This window comes from Takifugu rubripes, chromosome 5 (assembly GCF_901000725.2).
Source record: "Takifugu rubripes chromosome 5, fTakRub1.2, whole genome shotgun sequence".
NCBI lineage: Eukaryota > Metazoa > Chordata > Actinopteri > Tetraodontiformes > Tetraodontidae > Takifugu > Takifugu rubripes.
Genome location: NC_042289.1, coordinates 5,307,217 through 5,331,830, shown reverse-complemented (window position 1 = coordinate 5,331,830; position 24,614 = coordinate 5,307,217). Strand labels below are relative to the sequence as shown.

Genomic DNA, 24,614 nt, shown 5'->3' with positions numbered 1-24,614 from the left:
TGTTTAACCCTTCGTCGCCGCACAGCCACACGTCTCTTAGTTTCAGATCAGTGTTGATGGTTGTGAAACTACTGCGATAATGGAGGAATCACCGTCACCAAACACGCCAGAATCATTTTGTTGGTTGGTAAAGTCAATCTAGTTAACGGAGGGGGAACTCGGAGAGTCGTTGAACCGGTAGATATGAATCTCAAATAGGTTGTTTCTGTGTTAACAGCTCTTAACTGGCAACATATCTGGCGCTGTGAACTCATGAGAAATATGTTTAAACAGTTTCTGATCCAGCATAGGACGTCAACCATCTTAGTCTAATTCCTATTTACATGAGATTCTGTTGCCTCTTTTTGGTTCTGATATGTTGTCACTGATCCTCTGATTATAGGTAAGAGACACGGAAAAATGAGCTGCTGCTAAGTAGCTCACCTGAAATAACTCCTAGCGTTAGCCTGCCTCTGTCTGAAATAATTAGACTCTGAACGCTCTTGCCATCCGGTCGGGACGTGTCTCACTTTGGAATCAGATTACGACAGGGTTTTATTTTAGAACCACGCTCAAAGGGGTGTGGGCATGGCAGTTGAAATGATGTATCACACATTTGCTTTCTCGTGTGACAAATATCAAAAGTGGACTGGCAGCAAGCATCCCTGTTTTGTCAGAACAAAAACTCTTGCACAATGTAGTGCATCTCTCCAATCTAACTAGCTAGCTTTAATCAAACAAATTGCTGATTACCAGCACTTGAGCTAGGCTAGTTAGCACTTAACAATTTGTGATGGTGTCAGCACAACGCTGAAAGATGTCTCTTCAGTGGTTCCATCGGGAACAGGTTTTTAGTCAGGACATGAAATAAAAGACAAATGCAAATATCCTCGACAGTAAAAATACACACAGGAGATGCAAACAAACAAAAAAAACACAAAGTTGAACCCATCTGACTGACCGATTTAGGCCTTTGCAGCAAAGGACACAGACACAAGAGAACCAGCCGAACGCCCTGTAAAACAAAGGCACAACAATAGGCCACATGGCCCTTTGCCAACGCCAAGGTCAGTAAATCAAATATGGCACTTGGTTGTTGATGAGTCAGTAAGACTTGCGACTCGGTCATGCGTGACCAAGAGTGACAAATGTAACGTTTACTGCTTCAGAAGCCTAGCGCTCCTTCAAAAGTTGCCATTGGGCAAATCAAGGAGCCAATGGTCGTTAAGGTGCTTGGGCACATCAGACCCGCAACCTGTTCTATCTGTGTCCTCGTTAACCTTATAAACTTATGACAGTCTGTCGTAATTACATTTCGCCAGGCACCCACAGTGAAGTTCAAAGGTTCCTCGTCATGTGGCGGCAGACCTCGGCTCGGCTCACGCGACGCTATCTAGGAAAATGTTTTGCGGTTAAAATGAGAGAATTAAAATATCCTTTTTAAAAAAAGATCTAGGTTTGTGTGTTTGATCTGGCAGTGGTTCAAGGGTGTGTTGTCTTTGAGTACTTCAGAAGCTACTTAAATACCTTCCATGGGAAAGAAGGCTGTATTTTGATCTCTGCTACCTGCTTCGATGACTTTACAGGACATGATTAAACAGGCCTGCCCAATAAACTTTAATGGTTTTCATGTGACATTTCGTCCGTGGGAGGAAAGAATGGTCCAGACACTGAAACAGAGCAAAGATGTGGCTTATAAGCGTTCAATTCCCCAACTGTTTTCCTCCTTTGTTTATCCCACAGTTTACTGGCGCTTATTCATCCACTTATCACTGTGTGATTATTTAAGATAATATGACTGATGTTTGTCACTTCTTTATTTCTGCTTGTCTAATTTAAAACATGTAACTAAATGCAGAACATCCATCGCAGGCTTGGTGTGCAGGGTTTTAGGATTTATCTCCAACGATTCTGAAAAAGTCCCTGTTTCAATTTGAGACATGATAATGACAAAGTAAGTGGCTACGTGCCCGCGCGAGCCCACGCGCGCCGCCCCAGCCTCCAGCTTCCGTGTGTTTCTGCGGGTAGGCGCGTATTTTATCGTAGGGAACACACCTGTGGGGCGGTGCTGCGGGAATTCACTCTCTCTCCCCGGCCTGACATGTTCAGTTTGCTTTGACAGTGGCCGGTGGTTCGGGCACCATGGTCGGCAGCCGGGTGTACAGCACGTGAAGTGTGGTTGGTTACGGGACACGTGTTATTTTACTAGCTCTGGTCACTCGGGGCTCGCAGCTTTCTCCGTCTCATGGCTCTGTCACAACTCCAGTGTTTGGATGAGAACCACGTCAACCCGCGGATCAACGAGTCCAAACCAGACTTCCTGTACTGCGAGGACCAGCGGCTCGCGCTGGAGACCCTGCTCCGACATGGTCGCGAGGCGTTTTTTAAATTCTTGGAATCTCGCGACCTGCGGGGCTTCCTCTCGGACCCCGAGCTGGAGACCCTCCGCGCTCTGGCGGAGCCTTATCAGCCAGACTCGGAGCTCTTCCCGGACAGCGCCGAGGACGACGACCGTCCGCTGTCGCTGCACTACTGGCCCGACCTGTCGGACACCTCCGTCCCCCAGATGGACCTGGGCTGGCCGGACAGCGAGTCCTACCGCGGGGTGACGCGCGCCACCGTTTACTGCCAGCCGCCGATCGGCGACCAGGCGCACATCAAAGAAGTTGTGAGGAGAATGATTGCGCAGGCGCAGAAGGTATGACAACGCTTCCAAAGTAAACATTCACCTGAGGTTCGCACGCCACCAGCGGGTTTTCAAGATATGTTTTGTCATTGTGAACATATGAAAAGTCTATTAAATGCCTCTATTGATGTTCACAAACATCTGTATGCACACACACAAGCCCCCCCACTTTTCATTTCCGGCACACGTTTATAGGATTGTCTGGCAGATGCCATGGCTGACAGTGGACATGAGGTCAGAGTACAGAGCCTGACCGGGAAAAGCTGTCAGACTAAAGTACACAGCGATTAAACTGGTTTATCAGAGAATGAGCGTGGCTCGCAGACCGGTTGTGACAGACACTGTATGAATTGGGTGTGAACCCAAGCAGGCAACATCTGTTTGAACGTGCGACTGTCTGTGGTGACAGTTACAATGAAACTACATTTCACCGAGGTGCAAAAGTAGTGGAAGTCTGAAGCGGCTTCTCACTCTCACACCACCACAAAAGCCTGCGGGTGCTCGGCTTTAGTTGAGAAAGGGATTTAATTGACAAAACAAAACTATATTGATATTTAACAGCTGTAATATAAGAGATAAACCTCAAACCTCAACTTTTTGTTGATGCTATTGCTTTTATTTCTGATTTAGAAGAATAATTTCATGGCATTACTCTGCTTTTCACTTGCTAATTTGTGTATCTAACTCTAAAGTAACAGTCAGTGTCTCTTATTTCCTCATAAATATCTTAAACATGGGCATTTCTGTGAAGAGAGAGAAGGATAATGTGTCGCACACAGAAGAGTTTGACAGTAAATTCAAGTCCTTGTAAACAGCCGATGTGGTGCGATTGGTGTTGCTGTCCCTCCCCAGGTGATCGCCGTGGTGATGGACGTCTTCACGGACGTGGATATCTTCCGCGATTTGCTGGACGTCGGCTTCAAGAAGAGAGTCTCGGTCTACATCCTGTTGGATCGCACAGCGTTACCCCATTTCCTGTCCATGTGTCAGAGGGCCAACATGCACACCGGACACCTTAAGGTGAGCCGCACACACACACACACACACACACACACACACACAGCGAGCGGCTTCAAGTGAAATAAGGTCCTTTATTCATAGTTCAGATTGGAGGGTGTTCTAGGCAATAGGGGCTGAAAATTTCAAGGCTTTTTCTCCGTTCCAGTCCAAACTCAAGGTGCAGACAGATGCAGAAGTGTCATTTGATCATAACGGTTTTCTATTCTGCATAAAATAACGGTGCATGAACAGGCAGGGACCAAGTCGAGGAGAGCCTTATAAACCAGCATCATTCAGTATGCGGCTTCATGCATTAAAGCATGAGAGAGACGTATGAACTCTTTCTGGAATATTCTCCAGGACAAGACACAAGTAAACTGAACTATTTTGGATTTTCCAGCATTTAAATCCAGCTTCAGTGTCTATAGGCTGGTGTGAACTAACTCCAGCCGTCTGAACACATTGGCTTGTACGAGCCAGCTCTGACCGTGTGGCTGCTTGTTCCAAGATTCCGATCTTAACAGTTTGGACTCAGATGAGCAACGCAAACTCAACCATGCCATTAAAGCCATGTCAGCCACGTCAGCAGTGACATTAAGCCATCCCATCAGGCCTTGGTTACTGCCCTTCCAGATGTCCCACCTGACACCGTTTGACTCCCAGACCTGCTCCCTGTTCAGCGCCACTGGAGGACTTAACAGCTTCAGGATATTCTTAGCAAGAAGTCGTGCAACCAGTCTGACAATGTTATGATTCTAGGGCTCCAGTCCAATAACAAGTCATGAAAAACGGGATCATGAGATGACGTAAACACAGCGCTCCTTTGAGGATTTGATCCAGCTTAAAAAAAAAACAACACTCCCATATAAATGCAAATCTATTTACCGTTTCTATTTTTAAAGAAAGACCATTGAAGTCAGGACAGGCAGCCTGTTAAATATTTGCATCTCATCCATATACATAAATAGAGCTTCTCCAGGACTGATCTACAGTAAAGGGCATTAGCCGCCCGTTTAAACCAGTTCAAGTGAATGGATCAGGTCACCGCGTCTTTGCAACATCTACTGATTGCCGATAAAGTTTCGTTGGGATTTCAGGGCGAAAAGCACAGAGCGTCATGTGGCGGTCATGTGACCTGCAGGTCAGGAACGCTGAGGTGTAGTGAGCCCAGATGAACGCCTGGAATCATCTTACTTCCATGCTAAGTCAGCGACGTGACACATTTCCGTGTGACAGATGAAACTGACGAATGTGTCGTCTGCGTGAGGCTGATTAATGCTGCGGCATCGGAATGCGCAGGGATATTAAACACAAGCAGGCAAACCGAGGCTGTATCATCAGATACGTACAACATTGCACTATTCCCGTTCATCATATCACCTTACGGACGTGCTACGTGCAGTCAGAACGGGCACACGCCTGACCACAGCTTAGCATAGCAACCTTGACTTAAGAGGAATGTGTGGAATAACAGCCCGGAATGTTCTGGAGGTGAAATTCAAATAAGTCTGAGTGGCACTAAGAGGACCTCGACACATGTGGAGACAGGGCGGTGCCGGCCTCAGGGACTCAACAGGTAAGAATCTGAGCCTGAATCACAGATGTGGATCTTAGGAATGCGGAGATCCGCCGAACGTGCTCTTCCTGGAGTTCCTAATGGGTTTTTTAGGCACAACTGCATGTGATATCTTGCAGGGGTGTTTAGCACCCATCAAGGAAGCAGCTCGCTGATACATTCTTTTAGTCTTCTGTCAAAAGAGGGCGTTTCTGGACCCGGGTGACCCTTAACCCCTGAGACCGTGGAAGGATGTAACTCCAGTTTCCCACCGTGGCCCCGTTATCCAGCATCCTTAATCCACTTCTCCGTCTGGACCTTTTCGGAATGACATCATTCTCCATGTGTTACAGCACCTTCGTGTTCGCTGCGCAGGAGGGTCTGAGTTCTACACCCGGTCCTCCACCAGGGTCAGGGGGCGCCTGGGACACCGCTTTATGTTCATAGATGGAGACAAAGCTGTTTCTGGGTCGTACAGGTGAGCGTCCTGCTGCCGGCTCCTTGTGTCGCGCCACAGCCGTCAAACGTTGTTGTCTTTGTTGTCGTGTAGTTTCACCTGGATGTCCTCGCGGCTCGACGGCAGCCTCGTCACCGTGGTCACAGGCCAGGCCGTGGAGACCTTCGACAAGCTCTTCCGTCACCTCTACGCGAACTCCAGCTGGGTTGATCTGCGCCAGGTTGCCATGGAGCCTGAACCTGAGAAGGATCCCCTCCCGCCGCCCCCCGCGGTGGCGCCCTCCTCTTCTGCTATTGCCATGAAACTATACAGCCCTAAATACGCTCTGGCTTTATGCGGCACCAGCGCCATCTCCAGCGCCCCCCCGGCCGCTGGCCAGGACGGCGGTGAAGAGGTCTCAAAGGATCCAGAGGATCCCAAGAAGAAGAGGTGCAGGGGAGCAGGTAAAGAAGAGCCCCCTCCCCTCCACCCCTGTCTGTCCAGTCTGGAAAAGGTGTGTTTGATAACGTTCCTGCCGACCTGGCCCGAGCCCGACCCCCCCGGTGATGTCATTGGCTTCATTAACATTCGGGACACCAGCAAACCGGTCCAGGCCCACCTGCAGAGGTCGGAGATGTTCGAAACCAGCAAGGTGATCAGGTTCAGCAGTCCGATCAGCATTCCGAAGGAGGTTTTGCCAGAGGTGGCAAAGCCCAGGCAGCTCACTGCTGCACAGGATACGATCCCAGCTGGGGGGGAAGGGCGCGCACGGCCTGGTGGCCCCAGGAGCCCTGAACACAACACTCCCAGCTGGGAAATGCAGCCTACGGCTGCCAGAACGCGTGGATGTGAACAGGATGTCAGCAGCAGCACGCCCGGAGCCTCCAGCGGCGAGGGACTAAGACCCACCACTCCACTTCAGTCCTCGATCCCTCCTGGATCCAGCGCTAACGTGGGTGACGGTAACGTGATTAGCAGTGGTTCCACCAGAACACCAACCTCACCACTAACCCGTGAGCCCACCGGCTCAGGTGAAGGTGTGCACGCCAGTAAAATGACCCCCGGTCTCCACACCCCAAACTCTTCCTCTCCCACCTGTGCGCCACTGTGTTCTTCAAGCTCTCCTCTCCTCAAATCTCCTCCAAATCCTGGATCCTCGTCTTCTCCGGTCCCAAAACCTCGTACGGTCCAGCTGGTCATCGAGGACGCCGTCCACGAGGACGGCCAGAAGCAGCAGGTGGTCAGCATCGTCAGGGGGCAGCAGACCGGCGCGGAGCGGCGGGGCCAGGACACACCTGCTGCAGCGATGGACCGTTGCCCTGTAGAAGAGTCCCAGAAACTCCAGAACTGTGCTGAACCCGTGAGGGAAGGAAAGCCCGGTGGGGCTCAGGACAAGGTGCTTGGGAATTCCCGGGAGACGGTGATCCAGGAAGTTGTCAAAGAGAAACCGAAATCCAAGCAGGCGTCCAGGTCAGGTGATTTCAGCGCTGCTGCAACAGGGAGGAGGAGCACGGAAAGAGGTGTGGCAGGCTTCGGCTGTCAGGAAGTGACACGTGCAAACAGGAAGAGTGCGGAGAAACCCAAAATGAGGCTCTCCGGTGGACACGCCCTTCAGGAAACGCCCCGAACGGCACCGACTGAAGGTTTCAGCCCTGCACCGGATAAAGCAAACGTGCTCGCTGGTGCTTGCACCCGAGCACACGGTGCAGCTCTGAACCGGCCCAAGATCTCGGAACCTCCCCCTATCTCGCTGGACGTCCCGCCCAGGAATGGCTTCCCGGACGCCCAACTGCCCCCTCCGTCCCCTCCAGGACGCACCCCGTCGGCGCCCTCTCCAGACCCACGGCCGCACGCACCAGACGGCGGGGCGTGCACGCCAGACGTCCGCACGCCAGACGTCCGCACGCCAGACGTCCGCACGCCAGACGTCCGCACGCCAGACGTCCGCACGCCTACTTCCGACATCAGCGACGAGTGCGCCTCCTCCAGAACCCTCTCCACCACTTCGGACGAGTATTACGAATGCAGCGACGACCCTTTTAACGAGGCTTTCCAATGGTCAGATATTGATGAGCGAGACAGGAGAGAATCATCCACAGGTGACAGGCGTGGAGAGAAGATGGCGGCCAGAAATGAGCCGCCTAGCGTATCGCTTTCGTCCCTGTTCGACGACAAAATGGTCAAGCTAAAGGAAAAGGAAAGAAACTCGACAAGTGGCCCTTTTAAAAATGGCAGCCTTCTGCCAGAGGTGCTGCCTGAGGAGAGCAGGAAAAGCCCTTCAAAGGCTCCAAGACTGGATGACTTAGGAGGAACCAGCGAGTCCAAACCATCATCCACAGGTGACACGCGGGAAGAGAAGGTGACGGCCCGGAATGACAAGAGAGATGCAATCAAAGAGAGATCAAAGAGGGGCGGGATCAAAGAAACTGAGGAACAGAAGGTATCGATCTATCCATCTTGCTATTTGTCTAGCTAGCTATCTATCTTAGCTAGCCAGCTAGCTATCTATCTTAGCTAGGATAGATAGGTTTTGTGTTTTTTTTAGGTTTTGTGTGCTCTCGTGTGCGTTTGTGCACCAGCAGAGCGTCACTAAGCCAAAACACGCGACCGTTGTTCATTATTGAGCAGAGAGGCCGCCTGAATCGAAGTGACACACTCAATCAGGCGCTTGCTCACGTTCTCGCCAGCTGCAATTTTTATGAGCATGAAACTTTGATGCCCCCGCGCCCGTTCCGGCCTCCCTCTTTCACGCGCCGCTCAGCCCACTGCGAGCTGTGCGTCTAGCGGTTGTTCACTCAAGCCCGGCGAGGAGCTGTTGGCGTGTTTAAGCCCGTCGTGCAAGATTACCGGCAGCGACGATGAAAGGCAACCATCCCAGTGATCTCTCTAAACGTGGCCCATCAGCTGGTGGTGGGCTCTATTAGGGCGTTCCTTTCTAACCTTTAGGGCGGATGATTCCGGTCCGGTCCTCTGGAACGACAGCACAATGACGTGTGTTCTTTCCTGTCCTAGCTGTCTCCTACTCCACTCCAGCCGGACAGAGGAGCAGGTCCACCCTCCCCTCGAACCATCCAGGCTCCAAACGGAATCCTTCCCAGGGTTACAGACAACCCGGAGTCTCCTGGAAGACCCCCTAAACCTCCTCCGCCAGGAGAGGGTCAAAGGCAGACGGCGAAACCCAGACAGCGGCACGCTAAAACCCCCATCCCGCAATTCCAGACTTCCCACACGCTAGCCGCGGCGCCGCGGCCGCATCCAGATTCCCAGAGGCCGACGTTCCCGGCAGAGGAGACGCAGCGGCGAGTGGACGGGAAGACTCTCCTCAGCTCGACGTTTCACCATTTGTACAGCTTGAAGGAGAAGATTAACAAACTGCCGGCACAGAGCAAAAGAGGCAGCGGCAGCTCCTCCACGAAGACACGCAAGAGCAGCGGCTAGTCAGGGGTCGTGGGCCGCCCTCCTCAGACTGTAGGAAGTCCGTCCTGGACCGTCCTGGACCCAAAGGTGCTAGCTGAGCTGTGTTGTGAATGTGATGAAGCTGCTCGGGGCTGATTTTGACGCTGGATCACCGATGATTTCGCTGTGTAAGATCTGCTCATCTTCATCCTCATGAAACAGGAAACTGCTTCTTTCCTCTTGCTTCTCCGAAGCCTCCAGTTTCCGCCCCGGTGCTCTGCCACGTGGAGCTCCTGGTCGGTCTCCACCCTCACTCAGGCCTCAGCTCCAGCTGCTCCTTGGCCTCCTGAACTCTCCTCAGAACAGGACTAACGCTCCCCTTCTGCTCAGATGAAGAGATGGTGGCTGCCATTTTCTCCAGGTGGCGGCGTTCCTCTGTGAATCGCAGCCATTGTGGAAGCTCCGTGTTGGGTTTCCTGCTGGATGAGTGGCGAGCGGCCTCAGAAGCATCAGCGGGGCGGCCCGGCGTGCTGGCGCTGCCTCTGACGCGTCCAAGCGCCCGGATTAGCATAAGAATGGGAAGAAAAGAGCCTCGCAGCTGCACGGTTGATAATTATTCCGCCAGGATTCATCTTTGCTGCTTTCTGTAGGAAATGTGCTGAACCTGGTCCTGGAATGTCAGCAGCTGGAACCTTCATCTCACACATGGCTTCATGCATTTACTGGCTAACGTTGACGTTATTTATTACCCAGCATACACCTCTGTAAATATATACATGTAAAGGTGCGTTCTTTGATCCTTCATGGAAATGATTTACTTTGGAAATTGTCTCTGGGATTATGTTTAATGATGTGGATTTGCAAACCCGGATGTTTTTAGCCTCCCGAGGGTGATTGAGGATTCAGATGCTGATTAACAGCATTTTAGACGTATTGAATGGCGGTTGGATAATGGGGGAAACATTTAAAACATCGTGCAAAGATGGGAAACATCGTGAGGGAAGGAAATATGGTGAAACTGCTCAAGTCTCTTCAAAGGCAGGGAAAATCTTCCCGGAGTGAAAGGAGACTGGGATCACCTGCAGGTTTTGAGGTCACGTTGAGATTTAATGAGTCACTGTGGACCATTAAAGTATTTTTGTACCAGTGGTAGATGTATCAGCTCGTCCTTCTTATGCTCTTTCTGCCCAATAAGCACCACTTCTTCATTTGGAACGCGCTGCTTCCGATCCTCAGGTGTGCTCTCCATCACTCCGAGGGGGGTCGGGGCTTTAGCCGCTAGCACAGCAGAGGCTCCTCACTGCTGCTCCTCAACATTTCCATCATCGTTAGCATCCGTTGCTCTCCGAAAATAAGCTTCCTAGTTCGTCTTGAGCCACCAAAAAGTTGCAAATGACGCCTCAAAGGTCACATCTTTCATTTACTATCAATCATTAATGAATTATCGCTATCTTTTATGCTAGCAAAATGCTTTGAGAGCCCTGTCCAGTGACCACAGGTGTGTGTTCAGCCTGTTGGTGTCACATTTATGGTGACACACACACACACACACACCAGTCGTGGAAGTGTTTTTTCATGACATTTCACTGGTTGATAGTGATTCTGGCCCCATCCCAGAATAGAACATCAAACACATTCAAACACTCATTGAAATAGAAGCCATCACTTTTCCCTCCAGCTATTTATATGGAGATGAGAGGCTTGTTTACTGAGCACACACACACACACACACACACACGCACGCACGCATGCACAGTGGCGTGTTGCACTCATCCTAATCTCCCTTCGGCTGAGGCCTCCGAGCTCATCTATGATCGTGTCACAATCCCGCTGAGCCTCAGGGGCCACAGTTCGCGAAATGACGGTATAGGTACACACACACACACACACACACACACTTCCCCTCACAGTCACGTAAGTGTGCATCATATTTCCCCTACAGATGAACAGATTTAGGAGCCGCGGATGTGAGTCACACTTTAATGGTTGTGGCTTCACGCTCACTCGGCCCAGCGAGTAATGAAGCATCGTATTAGCCTGGCTGGACTCAGTCAATGACTCAGTTCTCTCATCGCCTCCTTTTCCTAACTTTGTCATTTGAATATGTTCCCTACTTCCCTAATAAGGTCCGGTGGAAGCCTTTTATCACATTAAGCAGGTTAGCTGCAGCAGTTAGCAACATTGTAACAACATTTGTTACAATCTGTGGAGCCCCGGGACCTTACAGAAGAGAGGGTGTAATAATACGGTAATAATAACAGACATTAGTCTGTGATACTGATGGTGGAGTTCACCCAGCATGTTGGGGGGGGGGGGGGCGTCGGGCCCCCATAGAGAGAGGGAGAGAAACCACCAACGCAGAATCACCACAGATCTGCGGCGGCGGCTCGCATGCATACTTGCATGCACAGCGGTCTCATCACCTGTGTGTCTGTCCTCGGGGGAAGAACGTGCGGTGGACGCCGCGGTCGCCACGGACGGCAGCTCTCTCAAGGCCTGCCGTCCTTCGCAGGCCCCACAACACTTCCTCCATGATAGCAGCTGGCAGGGCGTCAGAGCCACTTAGAGGACGAATGCACAAGTGTTTGGGTTTAAAAGGAACACGTGCAGACAAAAGCTGCACGTCACTCAGGTGACTCTGTCCCTGGATGTGTGTTATTTACACATATCCTACATTTGTGTAGAGGGTTTATTCTGGATGAACTTGCATACAATGCAAACATGCATTAATGAAAATTAGGCGTGTTCATCAAACCACTCACGAATATTGTCTGAAACCTTGAACTGCTCGGTGTTCGGGGTGGGATGCAGGTGTTGAGAGCCAAATCATTGGAACAGACGAGGGATTATTATTAAAACTCCTTAATGTGTTCAAGGTGCACAGGTTTGGTTGGCGTTGGCGGCCGTTGTGATGCAGTCCTGGGAGGAAACAGTATTTATCTCTCTATTGAGGAATGAAAAAAGGGCGATAAAAGACACAGACGCCCAATAGTCACCTCATCTGGTCTGCAGCTGATATTCAGAGCGACGTTTAATTAATCCTGGAAGAAAAGGTCACGGGGAAGGTGACGCTGACGGACGGGGCGTCTCTGGGCGCAGCTTCATTAACCCACGACAGGAACGTTAATTCATCCAGAGCAGATTCAGTGTTCCACCTGCACAGTCGCCTGTGGAGGGTTACCTTTGCCTTTTATCCAGGGGTTGAAGCAGTTTTCCCAGACATTCCTAATGGAGTGGAAGATGCAGGGATCCATCCTCATCTGCAGAGCCATGTCCTCGCCTAATTACCCATGCAGCTCCTCTCCAGATGAGACGGTGCTTCATTGTTCCACCGTCATCAGGTTTGACATAGTGTAGGATGTGGAGGCCATTGTTGCCCACGGAGCTCATCAAGACTGAAATAGTCCCGAATAAAAGAGTACGATCATGTACGCTACACAGCAGGATCTGGTCCTGCTGGTGCCCTCAGACAGAACGCATGTAAAATAGAAATCAAATAAAAGCGTGACAATGAAATCTTTAGAAGTAAGAATTTAACAAGGTTCTCAAGTTATGCGTTATACTACGGGGGTTTTTAGGTGTCGGTGTATACTCGGTATTCAAACTCTTGTGGAATCCAGTGATCACATTTGCATTTTATGTAAATAACAAACAGCAGTTATTCCAACACGAGATGACCTCAGTTCTTCCGCCATGGTCGTAAAGGCGACCTTTGTCTCCCCCTAGTGGGCAGCAATGCGAAGTGCACTGCATCCGATACACGGAAACGTTTACAAATGAATCACGAACATCCGAAAATCACGAATCTGATTTTACTAAGATGTTTTAGAGACATGAATAATAAATGAATCCCCTTCCCTTGGTGAAAGCAGTTTCTGCCCGGAAGGACGCAAAGCTGGGGGCCTGGATTCGCCCCTCCCTGCTGCTCCGGAATAAGACTCATCGCTGCTCCTGGATCAGATCATCTAAAAATCCGAGTGAATGAACCAGGCAGAGAGGAGCGATTGGTCTGTTTGAATATGTTTATTATCTTTTAAAAATAAGTATTAATGAGAAATTACAAAAACGCAGGATATCTGATCGTCAACAGCCAATGCAATGGATGCAACGCTTCCTTATTTCACAGGTCGACAGGCTCAGGCCTGCAGGGCGTTTCTTCAGCATAGATATGATATCCGTGTGACACCAACACAATGATTTGTCCCTCACTGCTAACACGTGGTGATCATGTTTCTTTTCCCAGTGCAACAGCTTTAACATCTATCTTAGGTCATTGCTAAGGCACTTTCTGAAGAAGCTTGTTTAACCCTTTCTTCGCTTACACACATCCACACATCATCTACTGCACTTAAACCGGTTGATGAAAATCGGGGGAACTGGAGTTTTGACATTCATCCCCGCTCTGTCGCTGACGTCAGGCGTTTGATTGGTGGGATTTTTACTGCATGACATGAAATCACAAAAAGCTTCATTGAGAATATTTGCAGCTCACACGAATAGACACAACTGCTAAATAAGTTACAAAACGGTTTTTCTTCTTCTTACAAAGACAAATATTAACATCTGTATAACAGCTGCTGCGACCTTAAAGCAGCCTGTGGATTAAACAGTTTAACAGTAACATGTAGCCCCATGGAAAAACACCAACACTCATATTGTCTGCAGCTTTGTGCTTCAATAAGGTCAAATTTTCAAGTACGGATTATGGTCACCCTAATGCATGATTGAAGAATGCAGCGGCTGAGGAGGGGCAGAGGAGAAGGGACCGAGGTGGAGGCCTGGAGGGTTCCGCTGCAACCACACCTTTCACCCCCGGCATCGTTGTCGTGCGCAGGGACGACCAGCAGGGGGCGCGCCCGCCCCGCGCTCCTGCAGCCATGACAAGGCAGTTGCATAGCTGATGCCTGACCTCGCGAGGCGGTGCTCAGACACCTCAGCGGGCTGCAATTTCATGAGAAGGTAACGAAGCATCCAGCTCCCAGGCAGCTTCACAGAAAACACACGGATACTTTAGACTTCAATACAGTACAAGTCATGTGGAAATCCCAGAAATAAAGGCAAAAGAAATGGCACCGCAGCGATTATCGAGGATGGAAGAGGCGACTTCAAGGACTGCAACTGAAAGAGGGAGTGTAACGTCAAGTGAGGGGGTTGTTTTTCTTTCGTTAGGACAGCAGGATATCCCACTGAACCACTCGAGGAGATGAGGAAAATCAGGTCTAAAAACATCGGATCCTTCAGCTTCCTTTTTGAGTAGTCGGCCGCTTATTTATTTACAGCGGCTCGTCTCCTGCACACCAGCAGCAGTCCGCCTGTCCATGCAGATAAAGTGAGACGCTGCGTTCAGACAGCGCTCCGCCGATTGTCACACGCTCCCTAAGGAGACCCTCCTCTGCTTGATGATTGGGAATGGGAAGATTTCAGCCGTTCCCCCACATGACTGCTGCAGCCACTGGATTGTTAGTCATGGAAAAGCTTTTAATTAGCGTTTCATCCAACCCAATTAATTGGTCTCCTTCTCTGGGGTGTGAGGGAGATGGAGAGTGTATGTGTGTGTGTGTGTGTGTGTGTGTGTGAGAGGCTCCCCTCTAGGCCGGTGCACTAATGCTCATCACCACAGCGCTGACAGAACGCCACGCTTCCTGGAGCTGCCATCGATCGCTCCTCCGTGGACCGGGCTGGCATGTGCACAATACAGAGGCCGTAAATCCAAATATTTAGGGCCTATTTAGGCTTTAAGAGAGGATCAATCCAAAGAGGGAGAAGTTCACTAAATGAGGAGAAGCAATAATCGCCATCATCATCCCGCCCATCCCCCCCCCCCATGGAGCACAGCAGAGATGTGTGTGTGATCTCTGTGCAAGGGATGGGGGATGGGGAAAGGAACAGGGAGAGCGTGTGGTGTGTGCAGAAGTGTGGACAGGTGAGCCGAGGTGACCCGGGCCAAGGTGACCCGGGCCAGGCCGGGCCGGGCCGGGCCGCTCTCTGCTCCACCGGACAGACGCTGCTGCCAGATCTTAATCCGCATTGTTGGACTTTCCCTCTTTACATAACCTCTCCAAAGATTAAAGATTTGTGTTTTTCCATATTCAAATCCCTCTCCGGAGGATTTCCATCAGTTAAGGAAGCGCGGCCCCCCGTAGAGGGATGGTAGGCCCGCCCGCTGCGCCGCCGGGAGGGGGCGGGGCTTGGAATAAAGTGTGCTTCTCTTCATGTGTGGAGCTTATGAGGTCAGACAGCGGAGTGCACAATGCACTCCTCAGCTGCGGCGTGCCGAACCTCCTCACGCACACGCTCCGCTGCACTAAAACGCACGTGAATGTTGCTCTCGTGCGCCCCCCCCCCCCCCCATCTCGCTCTGAGCTCGGACCAGCCAGCAGCGGCGGGGACCGGATCGAGTGGAAAATAGGAGATTCTGTGGTTTCAGTAGAAAAAATAGACATTTTCGAGGCAAATAAAACATCTTTGGCACTTCTGAAAACACAGCATACGGAACGACGGTCGGACGCTCCGGGCTCATCCGCACACGAGCCTGGCGAGTCCCGGGTGGATCTGGGCCTCCACCGGCCCGTACTCCACCATCTCCCCGTCCACGGTGATCATGCCCTGCGGGGAGATGGGCTCCAGCCGCAGCGCCCTCACCTTCTCGTACACCAGGTGAGGGCAGCCGCACGCCAAGTGGGCGCCCTTCTCCATGGCGAGGAACAGCCGCAGGAGGGCGGGACGGGAGATGCCCGCCGTCACGTAGAACAGGTGGATGAAGCCGTCGTCCGCGCTGGCGCCGGGGGCCGTCCACAGGTCCTCAGCGAGGTGCGACTGGTAAATGGCCAGGACCAGCACAAAGTCTTCCTCCCGCACCACCGTCCAGCCCTCCGGGACCGGCTGGTCCAGGCCGGCGAGGAGGGAGTCCGGCGGCGCTCCGGATCTGCCGCCGCTTTGGGCTTCGGCTCTTTTCGTGGTGATGGCGTTGTTGGAGGAGTTGGCGATGCTGTTGTGGTTGGAGTTGGCGCTCGTGTGATTGCGGTGGGAGTTCTGGTTGGGAGAGGCGTTCGGGAGCTGCTGGCACGGGAGGGAAGAGCAGAGGGAGGGGCGCTGGGGCGCGGCGGGGGGGTGGACGGCCTTGGCGTTCCCTTTGGGGTATCTCGGCGCCTCCTTCACGGGCAGGTACGCCAGCCGGCCCTGGTACACTCGGAGGGTGGCCAGGCGCACCAGCGTGCCCATCAGGAAGCGGATGGCCCCCACGTGACGGTACTTCTCGCTCTCGATGTCCACGTCGGCCACGAAGCCCCAGGCCAGGGACAGGAAGGAGAAGAGGTGCTGCTGGGAGGCCAGGTGGATGGAGACCAGGTCCAGGGGCCCCACCAGACCTTTGCACAGCATGAACCCGCAGCTGAGGAGCAGCTCTTCATTCCACGCCGGAGGAGACCTGAGGGCGAGATGATGACGTGAACCCAGCCCCTTTTTCCCCGGGTAAAAGACTGTGCTCCACCACCCAGTTCTCCAGCCCCCCCCCCCCCCCCCCCCCCCCCTATGAAAAGACCCCCCAGACTAGGTGCCTTTTTAGGGACCCGGGTTGTTGCAATGCTTTTTCCTTGGTAATTCTGAAGGAAGCGCTCGAGGTTTTTAAAAATAAAAGTTCCTCTGGTGGCATTTGGTCTCAACAGCCAAACGGGCTCATTAGGAGGAGACTTCAGGTGCTGAAGTTCAGCCCCAGCCACAGTTTGGAAGTGGGTCCCTGTGTTCCGTCTCCCAGAACCTGCGGAGGAACAATGGCGGAAGCGCCGCCTGCTCCTAAACACATGACATCGCCCCTCTGAGTTATCTGCCGCCTGAGATGACCTCAGCGACCCCCCCTCCCTCCAGTATAATTACAGAACAAGGAGATAAATCCCTTTTTTAGAGTAAAAGGAGGAATGTTCTCTTTCTCTGTTGATTCATGCATTTAAATAGCTCATTAGCAGACGGACTCACTGTGAATAGTGGTGGACGGAGGCAGCCAGGGCGTTACCTGAGCCCCCCGGCAGGATGCCCAGAGGGGTCTGGATGGCCTGCTCCCAGTCCTCCCTGTCCATCAGACCATTGATCACCTGGATGGAACAGAACAGGGCAAAGGAGCCACATCAGGGTGCTGCATATGCACCCATCAGAGAGTCCATGTGACTACATCAAGAATCTGGTCCAGTCACGGACGACAGAGTTGAAATGAGGGTTATTATTCCAAAATAAACCTGAAGAAATGGTAAAACAGAGGGGTGATAAAAGAGCACCTGGGAGGAATCGGATCAGGTCCGATGCCTTTACGTGCACTTCAGGAACGTAGGAATAAGTAATGACGTGAGTTTTAGCCTGGGCTGATGCTAGTTTCCACTGCTGCTTATTGTCGCCCGCTCACATTCAGGCGACAGCGCTCCCTTTTGTTTCAGCCCATCCAGATATAAAAGAACTACAGAAATAAATCGGATTAACGTGCACACGGAGAGTTTTAGGGAGAAACCAGGCCCGCTGATCCGGTTTCCTCCAACAGGATTAAATCATTAAAGGAGAGAAATGTTTGCGGTTGTATAAATGATGTTGTGCTACTTGATGAAAAAAGAAGAAAATAACAACAGTAATGAGAATAATCCTGCGGAAACGAAGCCGAAGCTGAAACGGTGCGTTTAAGTGTCTGCGTTTGCAGTGGAACCCCAAGAGAGAGTTTATTGATTAGCGCTGAAAGCGCCGCCGACCTCGAACAGCAGCCCGTCTCCCGACATGATGACCAGAGCGTCCCACTGCGACAGGTCGGCCTTCCTCACCAGCTCCCGTGCGTGGTTCTGGTGTTCTGGACAAACACGGAGAAGGACAAATGTCAATGCAAACCGGGTCGAGGACGGGAGGGGACAGAAGACGCGCCGAGGGGGAGGGGGATTACTCAGAGAGGTTCTGCTCCCCCTCCGCGTGGTCGGCGGCCAATGGGGCGGGGCTTAGACGCCCCGGAAACATCTGTGGCTCGCCAGCGTGTGCGCACGTGTTCGAGGTTAGCGTGCGCGGTGTAGCGTAAGTGGCGCTTAATGCGCTTGCTCTTCTGTGAGCTCGTGGGGGGGGGTTGTGCCATCACGAAGTAAGCAAGCTTGAACTCCTTTAGAGGAGGAGCTGCTCCTCGGAGCCGAGTCAGCACTCCGGGCGTGCCGGAGCTTCGCTCCAGAGGCTGCTGGCAAACAACCGGCGTGGAACCGGAGGCGGCGACGGCGGCGGCGCCGGGCCCCTGCCTCTATTGATCCACTCTGGGCAGATATGAGTGTGTGGACCTTAAATGATGGATGCGTGTAACAGATCTATAACGCGTCGCCGCTCTGCGAATGTGACGACGTCAGCAGAGCTGAGGCCGAAATGACCCCTTTGATGTTTCAAATGGCAGAGGGCCGCCCTGCCGCGGGGCTACAGATGCTACGTGCTAACCCCCGCGTCGCGGCCACGGTCCACCTCGACGTGGGACCGGTTCGGACGGGCTCCATCGATTCTCCTGCTTGCTGCAGCCTCTGCGGGCGCCGTGCTGGGAGGTCGCCCAGGGTGAGGACGGAGCCGAGGCTTCATACAGTATGTAGAAGCTACATGCTGACACAGGAGGAGCCTCCGCAGGAACACGGCCCTCCCCGGGGCGAGGCTGCGCCACACGCGTTGCGGTCCCGGCGAAAACCCCTCGCTCGCTCCTGGTCCTGACCATCTCAGCACAGTCTGTCGCCGACCCATTTCCCCCCCCCCCCCCCCTTTCTCTTTCCTGTTTTCTTCCTCGACGTCAAGAAGAGCTCATCTCTATTCATCCGCCGACCTTCCTCGAAGCCCCAGGAGTCCAAACAGAAGCGCGCGCGTCAGCACTGGGGTAAACAAGCAGAACAAACACAACAGCCTTTCCCTCCGCGGTTACAAGAGAACCCGCCGGTTCTGTCAGGCGGCGTTAGCTGTCGAGCTAAAGCGGGAGCTAAAAACCCATATGATGTGGTGTTTTTGCTTCCCTCTTCCTCTGGCATTGAAGTCTGCCCCCGTTTCCTGACAGCTCATTGTTATTCCCAAAAAGGTTCACTTGGAGTTGAGCGCCTGTGATGGCAGCAGCGTCGCGCGGCAGACGCCGCCGAAGGCCGCCGCCATTTGACGGCGTTGCAGACGCGGAACAGCCGGAGAGACTGAAACATGATTTTAATGAACTTCAGTGTGCGTGAGCTCCATCTTCAGGGGTGTGTGTGTGTGAGTGTGTGAGTTTGGAATCTGGATGACATCAGGAATGCACCAGGATGAGGGTTTGCGGTACGTGCGTGAGCGCCGCTGACCTGTGATGACGAGCTTGTAGGGCACGGCGGCCTCGGTGAGCATCCCCTGGACGTGGCCGCTGAAGAGCTGGAGGGCCTGGCCGCGGCCGCTGTGAGGGTTGACCAGGATCATGACCCTGCAGGGCCGACGCACCTCGCTGTACACCACACCTGCACGTGAGCAAGGGCGGAAATGAGACCACCAGTCTACAGATTAAGGCTAGCATAGAGGGAGGCTAAATGCTAAGGTGAGGTGCAGTTTTATTTGACAAATCCAGACTAACGTGCTTCAGAGGGAATATATTAATTGTTATTAATAGTTAGTGACACTTTATTCAGACTCTTGAGAACATCCTCCTGTTGCTCAGGGAGAAATCTGCACTTAGCACTTTGCTCGAGGGCATTTCATAGCTGGGACGCTAGGCTTACCTTTCAGATGTCTTTATCAGGTTGGGGGAAAAGGGGAGGTATAAAAATAAACTTATACAATAACCGAGTTAGATGGAAGTTGTCAATAAATGATAAAAGTAATAAATGAAACATGTGGAAGCTGGGTTAATACAACGATACCACACTGCGCCTGCTGAAATGGCAGCTAGCAACCAGTTAGCAGATAGTATACATGTTTAAGAGTTTCTGGTTTTGTGAGTTCCACCCAAGAAACCGGTGATATTTATTTGCCAACCGTTTGTTAGGCTAAGCTAAGGGCAGGTTGGCTAATGCAAGATAAACACCACTTCCATGGCTGTGGACACTAAAAATTTGGACTCGTTTACTTCTGGCTGGCCTGTAAAAACACTAATTATACATGAGAACAAGCAAACTTTTGATAAACAGGTTAAGTAAGTTTCCCCTACATGACTTCACAACATAAGTAAACAGCTCTAAGAGTTCCATTTGAAGGCGGGGGTAAGTAAATACCAGTGCTGGCTACCGTCGAGGCTGTTTTTGCACCTGTTGCGTAACAGGCTGTTAAAGTTCTCTTTCAATGGTGATATTGTTGCTTTTTAAACCCGTTAGAGTGGGACAGACGTGTCGATGCCTTCATAAACTTGCATCCAAACAAACGGAAGATGATTCCTAGAATAAACCGAGCAGAGGTGGTTTTGTGGGCTTACCCCAGCTTCCGATTCCACAGTGGAAGGAATTTTCCAAAGTCATGTGATGCTAAAAAACACACTAAATGTTTGATCTTAAAGTAGCATCACTGCGCTCAAACATATCATTAGCCTATAGCAGTTTTCGGACGAGCCCCTGGTGTCGGTCTTATCTCCCTCCGAGGAGGAAATATCCAAACGGAGGCAAAAATTAGCTGTGGGTGGTGGCTTTAAATGACTCTAATTTTCTGGTTGCGATATCCCATCAGCCAATGCAGAGATGGCTCCTCCACCTCCTCCGGTGATCAGGTTGGTTCTGATGCAATGCAAAAGGAGCCACTGGCTTTTTCTGCAGACGTCCTTGACCTTTAAAATAGACACAGACTCACCAGAGAGCAAGTCTGAGTGGATCAGAGTGGGCAGAGGCTATTTTTGGTGTTTGCCCAGGGCAGAAACTATCAATTTCCACCAGTTTTTAGCTGTGGGCGATGACTGTTCGCACAGTTGAAGCGGCCCAAAAAGCGAGCGGGTTTGGAGGGAGGCTGTCATATACCGGCCACCTCGACTCACGCGAGGAGACGTTAGCGAAACCTCTCGGGGAAAGAGGTGCAAAACGCTTCGGGAAGAGCGAGGGCGGAGTGTGAAAACACACGGGCAGATGTGATCCCCGGCTTCCATACGCAAACACACACGCACGAATACAAGGTAGCTATTGTGTCGGCACACAATGTGGCTTTGAGGGACAAAAGCTGCTGTATAGGCGTCCAGAACAGAGTGGAAACAGCCTTTTGACACTCAAGTATGCTGGGCTCAACAGCCCCGACACCCTGCATTAACCCACAGGAGGCCTTCAAATGTCAACACTCAACAAACGTGTTTGCATCCTCCTCCCGCGGCTCACGTGGGAATTTAGCTCGTTTCTTTTCCCCCTCCGTGTGCTTTGCTCGCACCAGCAGCGGCCCCCGTGTCCCCAGGTCTTTGAACCGCCGCAAAAACAGCAACTTGGCCTGAAATAACCTGAATGTGCCCAGAAAACAGGGGGTGGAGGGACTTTTATTACATTTACTTTAATTAGACTTAATAATGGGAGATATACGCATGAAAATGGGTATTTAATCTGAGCAACAAGGCTGGTATGAGGAGAAAACTGCATGTCATTAACTGATTTTAGATGGTGACGCAGATCCAGGATGGTCAGATAATTACTAGGAAAAAATAATGAAAGCGACTTTAATTTATCATTTCTCCCACTCTCGTGTTTTAAGTTGTTACGTTTTCACCTTCTGATCATGTTCAAACCATAAAAGGCACAAATGTAGACAGTGGGGAAGGGGAGCGTTTGCAAAACACAACTCTAAAAATAATAACACGAAGATTGTTGATGAGGCTGCACAGAAAAGACCCCACAAGGATAGCAGAACCAATGCACGCCTGCCGTGTGTGTCAGGAAGATCGATTTGGAGGGATAAGGGTGTGTGTGTTTGTGTGTGTGTCTGTGTAAAGTCTGTGACATGAAGGCTAAAACCTGCAGACAGATCCTGTCCACATTTTCCACAAACACACACACACACACACACGCACACACACACACACACACACACACCGGAGATGAGCCGTCATCCCGCCGCCACATCAGTATCCCGATGGCTCCTGAACACTGCTGCCCCTTCAGCGCAGGTGGGATTTACACAGCTCGGAAAAGCCTCACGGGGGGAAAAACAAACACGTGGGACGTGTCGGCGTCCTTCAGCGGCGGCTCCACATCCAGACGGGACTGTCAACCAGGTGACGCTCCAAGGTCGGAGCGTCTGTTCCCGCTCCGGAGCGCACGAGCCCCGGTGCCCGCTGATGCGTCGCCAGGCCAGAGGCGGCGGCCGCTGACAGGCCATCGCAGCCGCTTGTCAGCGAACCGGGGACGGGGGCTCCTCGGGGACCGAGATGCTGCGGCGGCGGGGGTCAGAGGTCGCGCGGTGACGAGGGGGAGGTTTATGCCGGCGTCCAACGCTGCAGACTGGGGCTGGCAGCCGCTTGCGGATTTCGGAATATTGCGCTAACGGAATCAAAAGCAAGCAGCCACCTACAGCGAATAGCATTAAATATGCAGCTGGTCTCCCGGGAGACGGCTGGAGTAAAGTCAGACCCGGTAACCATCAACTCCTCCCTTTGCCTGTGATCTCACCGAGGTTCTTCGGGGGGGGGGGGGGGGGGGGGTCTATATCGCCGCGTATGCGCTTCATTATTCACGGCTCATTGGTTCCAATGAACCCTCACTGGAAGTGAAACAGCCTCTGAGGCTCTGCAGCCTTCGACGCCTCAGCATCAATCAGGAGCGGCGCCTGTCCGGCGCTCTTCATCCAACCGTTGCTCCTGCACGGCCAGCTGAGGTGGTGCGCAATTAACTGGGGGGGTAAATACGCCAAAAGGGGTGAGTTAGTATCGCTGAGGTGAGGGCGGGCGCTGCATCACATCAAATATGCTGCTAAATGCTTTATTATTGGCTGGCCCCGATCCGGGAACGCTAAAACAAGCTCATCCATTAATGATGCCGCCGCGTCCTGACTGGGAAGCTGAGCTGCGGAGGGGGAGAAGAGACAAAATAGAATAAAAGAGAGAGTTTAGATGATCCGCTTGATGAGCGGCAGCGCGTTGATGGGCGGGCCCTGGTGATGCTCTCAGGTTACCTCAGGGCGCCTGGAGCTGGCTGGAGAACAGAGGAAGACGCTCCTCTTCGTCGCCGGCCCCTCCTGCACCTGGAGGCCCCTGACCTCCTTCCATTAATGTCCTCCCGTCCAACATTCCCGATTCTTCACCGTCAGGTCAAATATCCGGAGCTCCTCTTCTCTTCATACTTTAAACAGCCTCTCATGTGAACCGGGAATTGGGGGGGGGGACGCCACAGGAGCCGACGTGGAGCTTTTGCATCCAATTATTTGGCGTGAGCAACAGCCGGGTACCTCTTTCCTCCCAGATGATTGACAGAATCAGCCACATAAACACTTTTCGTGCGGCGTTGGCGTTAATTACTCTCTGGTGGTGTCCCAGGGTGGCACAGAGGCGCTAATGAGGTTGGAAAGACGAAGGAAGCCGAGGACACGGCTATTTTAAACAGAGGGAGACGACGGAACCCGACGAGACAGACAAGAAAAGCGGGATGGAGAACAGGCCCTGCGGTGTTGTGGTGGGAGGGTTGAGCCATTTAAAGCCTGTAAATGAGCTCTTTTGTGCTCCAAATTCCATGAAAGAGGCTGCTGATCACCTTTCGGGGCAGGTGGAGCAGGTTACTGGGAGGAATGTGTGCACCACGTCGGACCAGTTTGTAGCAACAGGATGGATCGTGGGAATTGCAGGTTGAAACTTGCAGTTAAAAAAACAAAAGCACGCGCGCGCACGCGAGGAGAACGCACGCAAAGTTGCATCCAAAGACACCGATGACCTGCGGGTTGCCATGTTAAGGGGCTGCTTTCCCCCACTCACCGTCTCTCCGGGGCGCCTGCAGCGCCGAAGCCTCCCTGATGGCCCGAGCCCACATCTCCGCCTCCCGCAGGTTCGCGACCGGGTCCTGGACCAGCGCGACCCGAAAGCACTGCTCCACTCTCTGCCGGGCCACCCCGGCGCTCATCCACCGCCTCTTGAACGGGTAGAAATAGGCGGTGAAGTAGGCCCCGGCGTCCGCGCCGTCCGGCCCTCCGTGCGCCCGGCAGCCGACACAGTCCGCCAGGTGAAACACTACCTTCGTCCGGCCGGGTGACGCGGAGATCTTCTGGATGGACAGGGCGCTCTCCGTCAAGCTGACCGAGTACCGGACCCTGTCGTTCAGCATGTCGGTGAACTCCCCGTACAACACGCCCACCGGCCCGTTCCGGTGGCGGGATGGGTCCGGTTCAGATGCGTCTTTCTCCATCCCGGACGGAGAGAGCGCGGCGCGTCCCGCAGGCCGGTGTGCGTTTGGCGGTGCGCTGCGAACTGTGAGCCTGTGCCTGCCTGCCGTGGGACTCTTTGAGTGTCTTACAGCATCTTTCCTAGTCCAGAGTCTCTCCCTAGTGACCGAAACAAGGAATGGCAGTGATGGAGGAGTGTCGCTCCGCTCTCCTCGGAACACTTTTGCGCGCCTGCTCTGACCCCAGGTGGCGTCAATCACTCAGCTAATTTAAAGTTGACCCGGCCAAGATGTTTTATCTTACAA

General features: G+C 52.4%; 2 protein-coding genes across 5 annotated transcripts; one reads left to right on the top strand and one right to left on the bottom strand.

The window, feature by feature from the left end:
* The first annotated feature begins 108 nt into the window (after positions 1-108).
* Positions 109-10,203, top strand: fam83ga (family with sequence similarity 83 member Ga). Of its 2 annotated transcripts, XM_029835912.1 has the most exons (6): positions 109-2,677; positions 3,518-3,685; positions 5,573-5,697; positions 5,770-7,526; positions 7,557-8,095; positions 8,668-10,203. In XM_029835912.1, the coding sequence occupies exons 1-6, from the start codon at positions 2,225-2,227 to the stop codon at positions 9,091-9,093; spliced, it is 3,468 nt and encodes a 1,155-aa protein (XP_029691772.1). In that variant the 5' UTR covers positions 109-2,224; the 3' UTR covers positions 9,094-10,203. The 2 variants fall into 2 exon arrangements, with proteins under 2 accessions (XP_029691772.1, XP_003964574.2); XM_003964525.3 differs by having other exon boundaries at positions 5,770-8,095.
* Positions 10,204-13,059: 2,856 nt separating this feature from the next.
* Positions 13,060-24,609, bottom strand: sphk1 (sphingosine kinase 1). Of its 3 annotated transcripts, none has more exons than XM_003964526.3 (5): positions 23,906-24,606; positions 19,356-19,505; positions 17,778-17,872; positions 17,023-17,138; positions 13,060-16,477 (listed from the first exon to the last, which is right to left on the bottom strand). In XM_003964526.3, the coding sequence occupies exons 1-5, from the start codon at positions 24,330-24,332 to the stop codon at positions 15,568-15,570; spliced, it is 1,698 nt and encodes a 565-aa protein (XP_003964575.2). In that variant the 5' UTR covers positions 24,333-24,606; the 3' UTR covers positions 13,060-15,567. The 3 variants fall into 3 exon arrangements, with proteins under 3 accessions (XP_003964575.2, XP_011602134.2, XP_029691777.1); XM_011603832.2 differs by lacking the exon at positions 23,906-24,606 and adding an exon at positions 20,453-20,654; XM_029835917.1 differs by lacking the exon at positions 17,778-17,872 and having other exon boundaries at positions 17,060-17,138; positions 23,906-24,609.
* Between the last annotated feature and the right edge of the window lie 5 nt (positions 24,610-24,614).

Excerpts from the sequence above, each read along its gene's own strand:
- fam83ga (XM_003964525.3), top strand. The coding sequence starts at position 2,225 with ATGGCTCTGTCACAACTCCAGTGTTTGGATGAGAACCACGTCAACCCG. Across the intron at positions 5,698-5,769 it reads GCTGTTTCTGGGTCGTACAG|TTTCACCTGGATGTCCTCGC; the intron begins GTGAGCGTCCTG and ends GTTGTCGTGTAG. Across the intron at positions 8,096-8,667 it reads AAGAAACTGAGGAACAGAAG|CTGTCTCCTACTCCACTCCA; the intron begins GTATCGATCTAT and ends TTCCTGTCCTAG.
- sphk1 (XM_003964526.3), bottom strand. The coding sequence starts at position 24,332 with ATGGAGAAAGACGCATCTGAACCGGACCCATCCCGCCACCGGAACGGG. Across the intron at positions 19,506-23,905 it reads GCAGGCGCCCCGGAGAGACG|GTGTGGTGTACAGCGAGGTG; the intron begins GTGAGTGGGGGA and ends GCTCACGTGCAG. Across the intron at positions 17,873-19,355 it reads CTACAAGCTCGTCATCACAG|AACACCAGAACCACGCACGG; the intron begins GTCAGCGGCGCT and ends GTGTTTGTCCAG.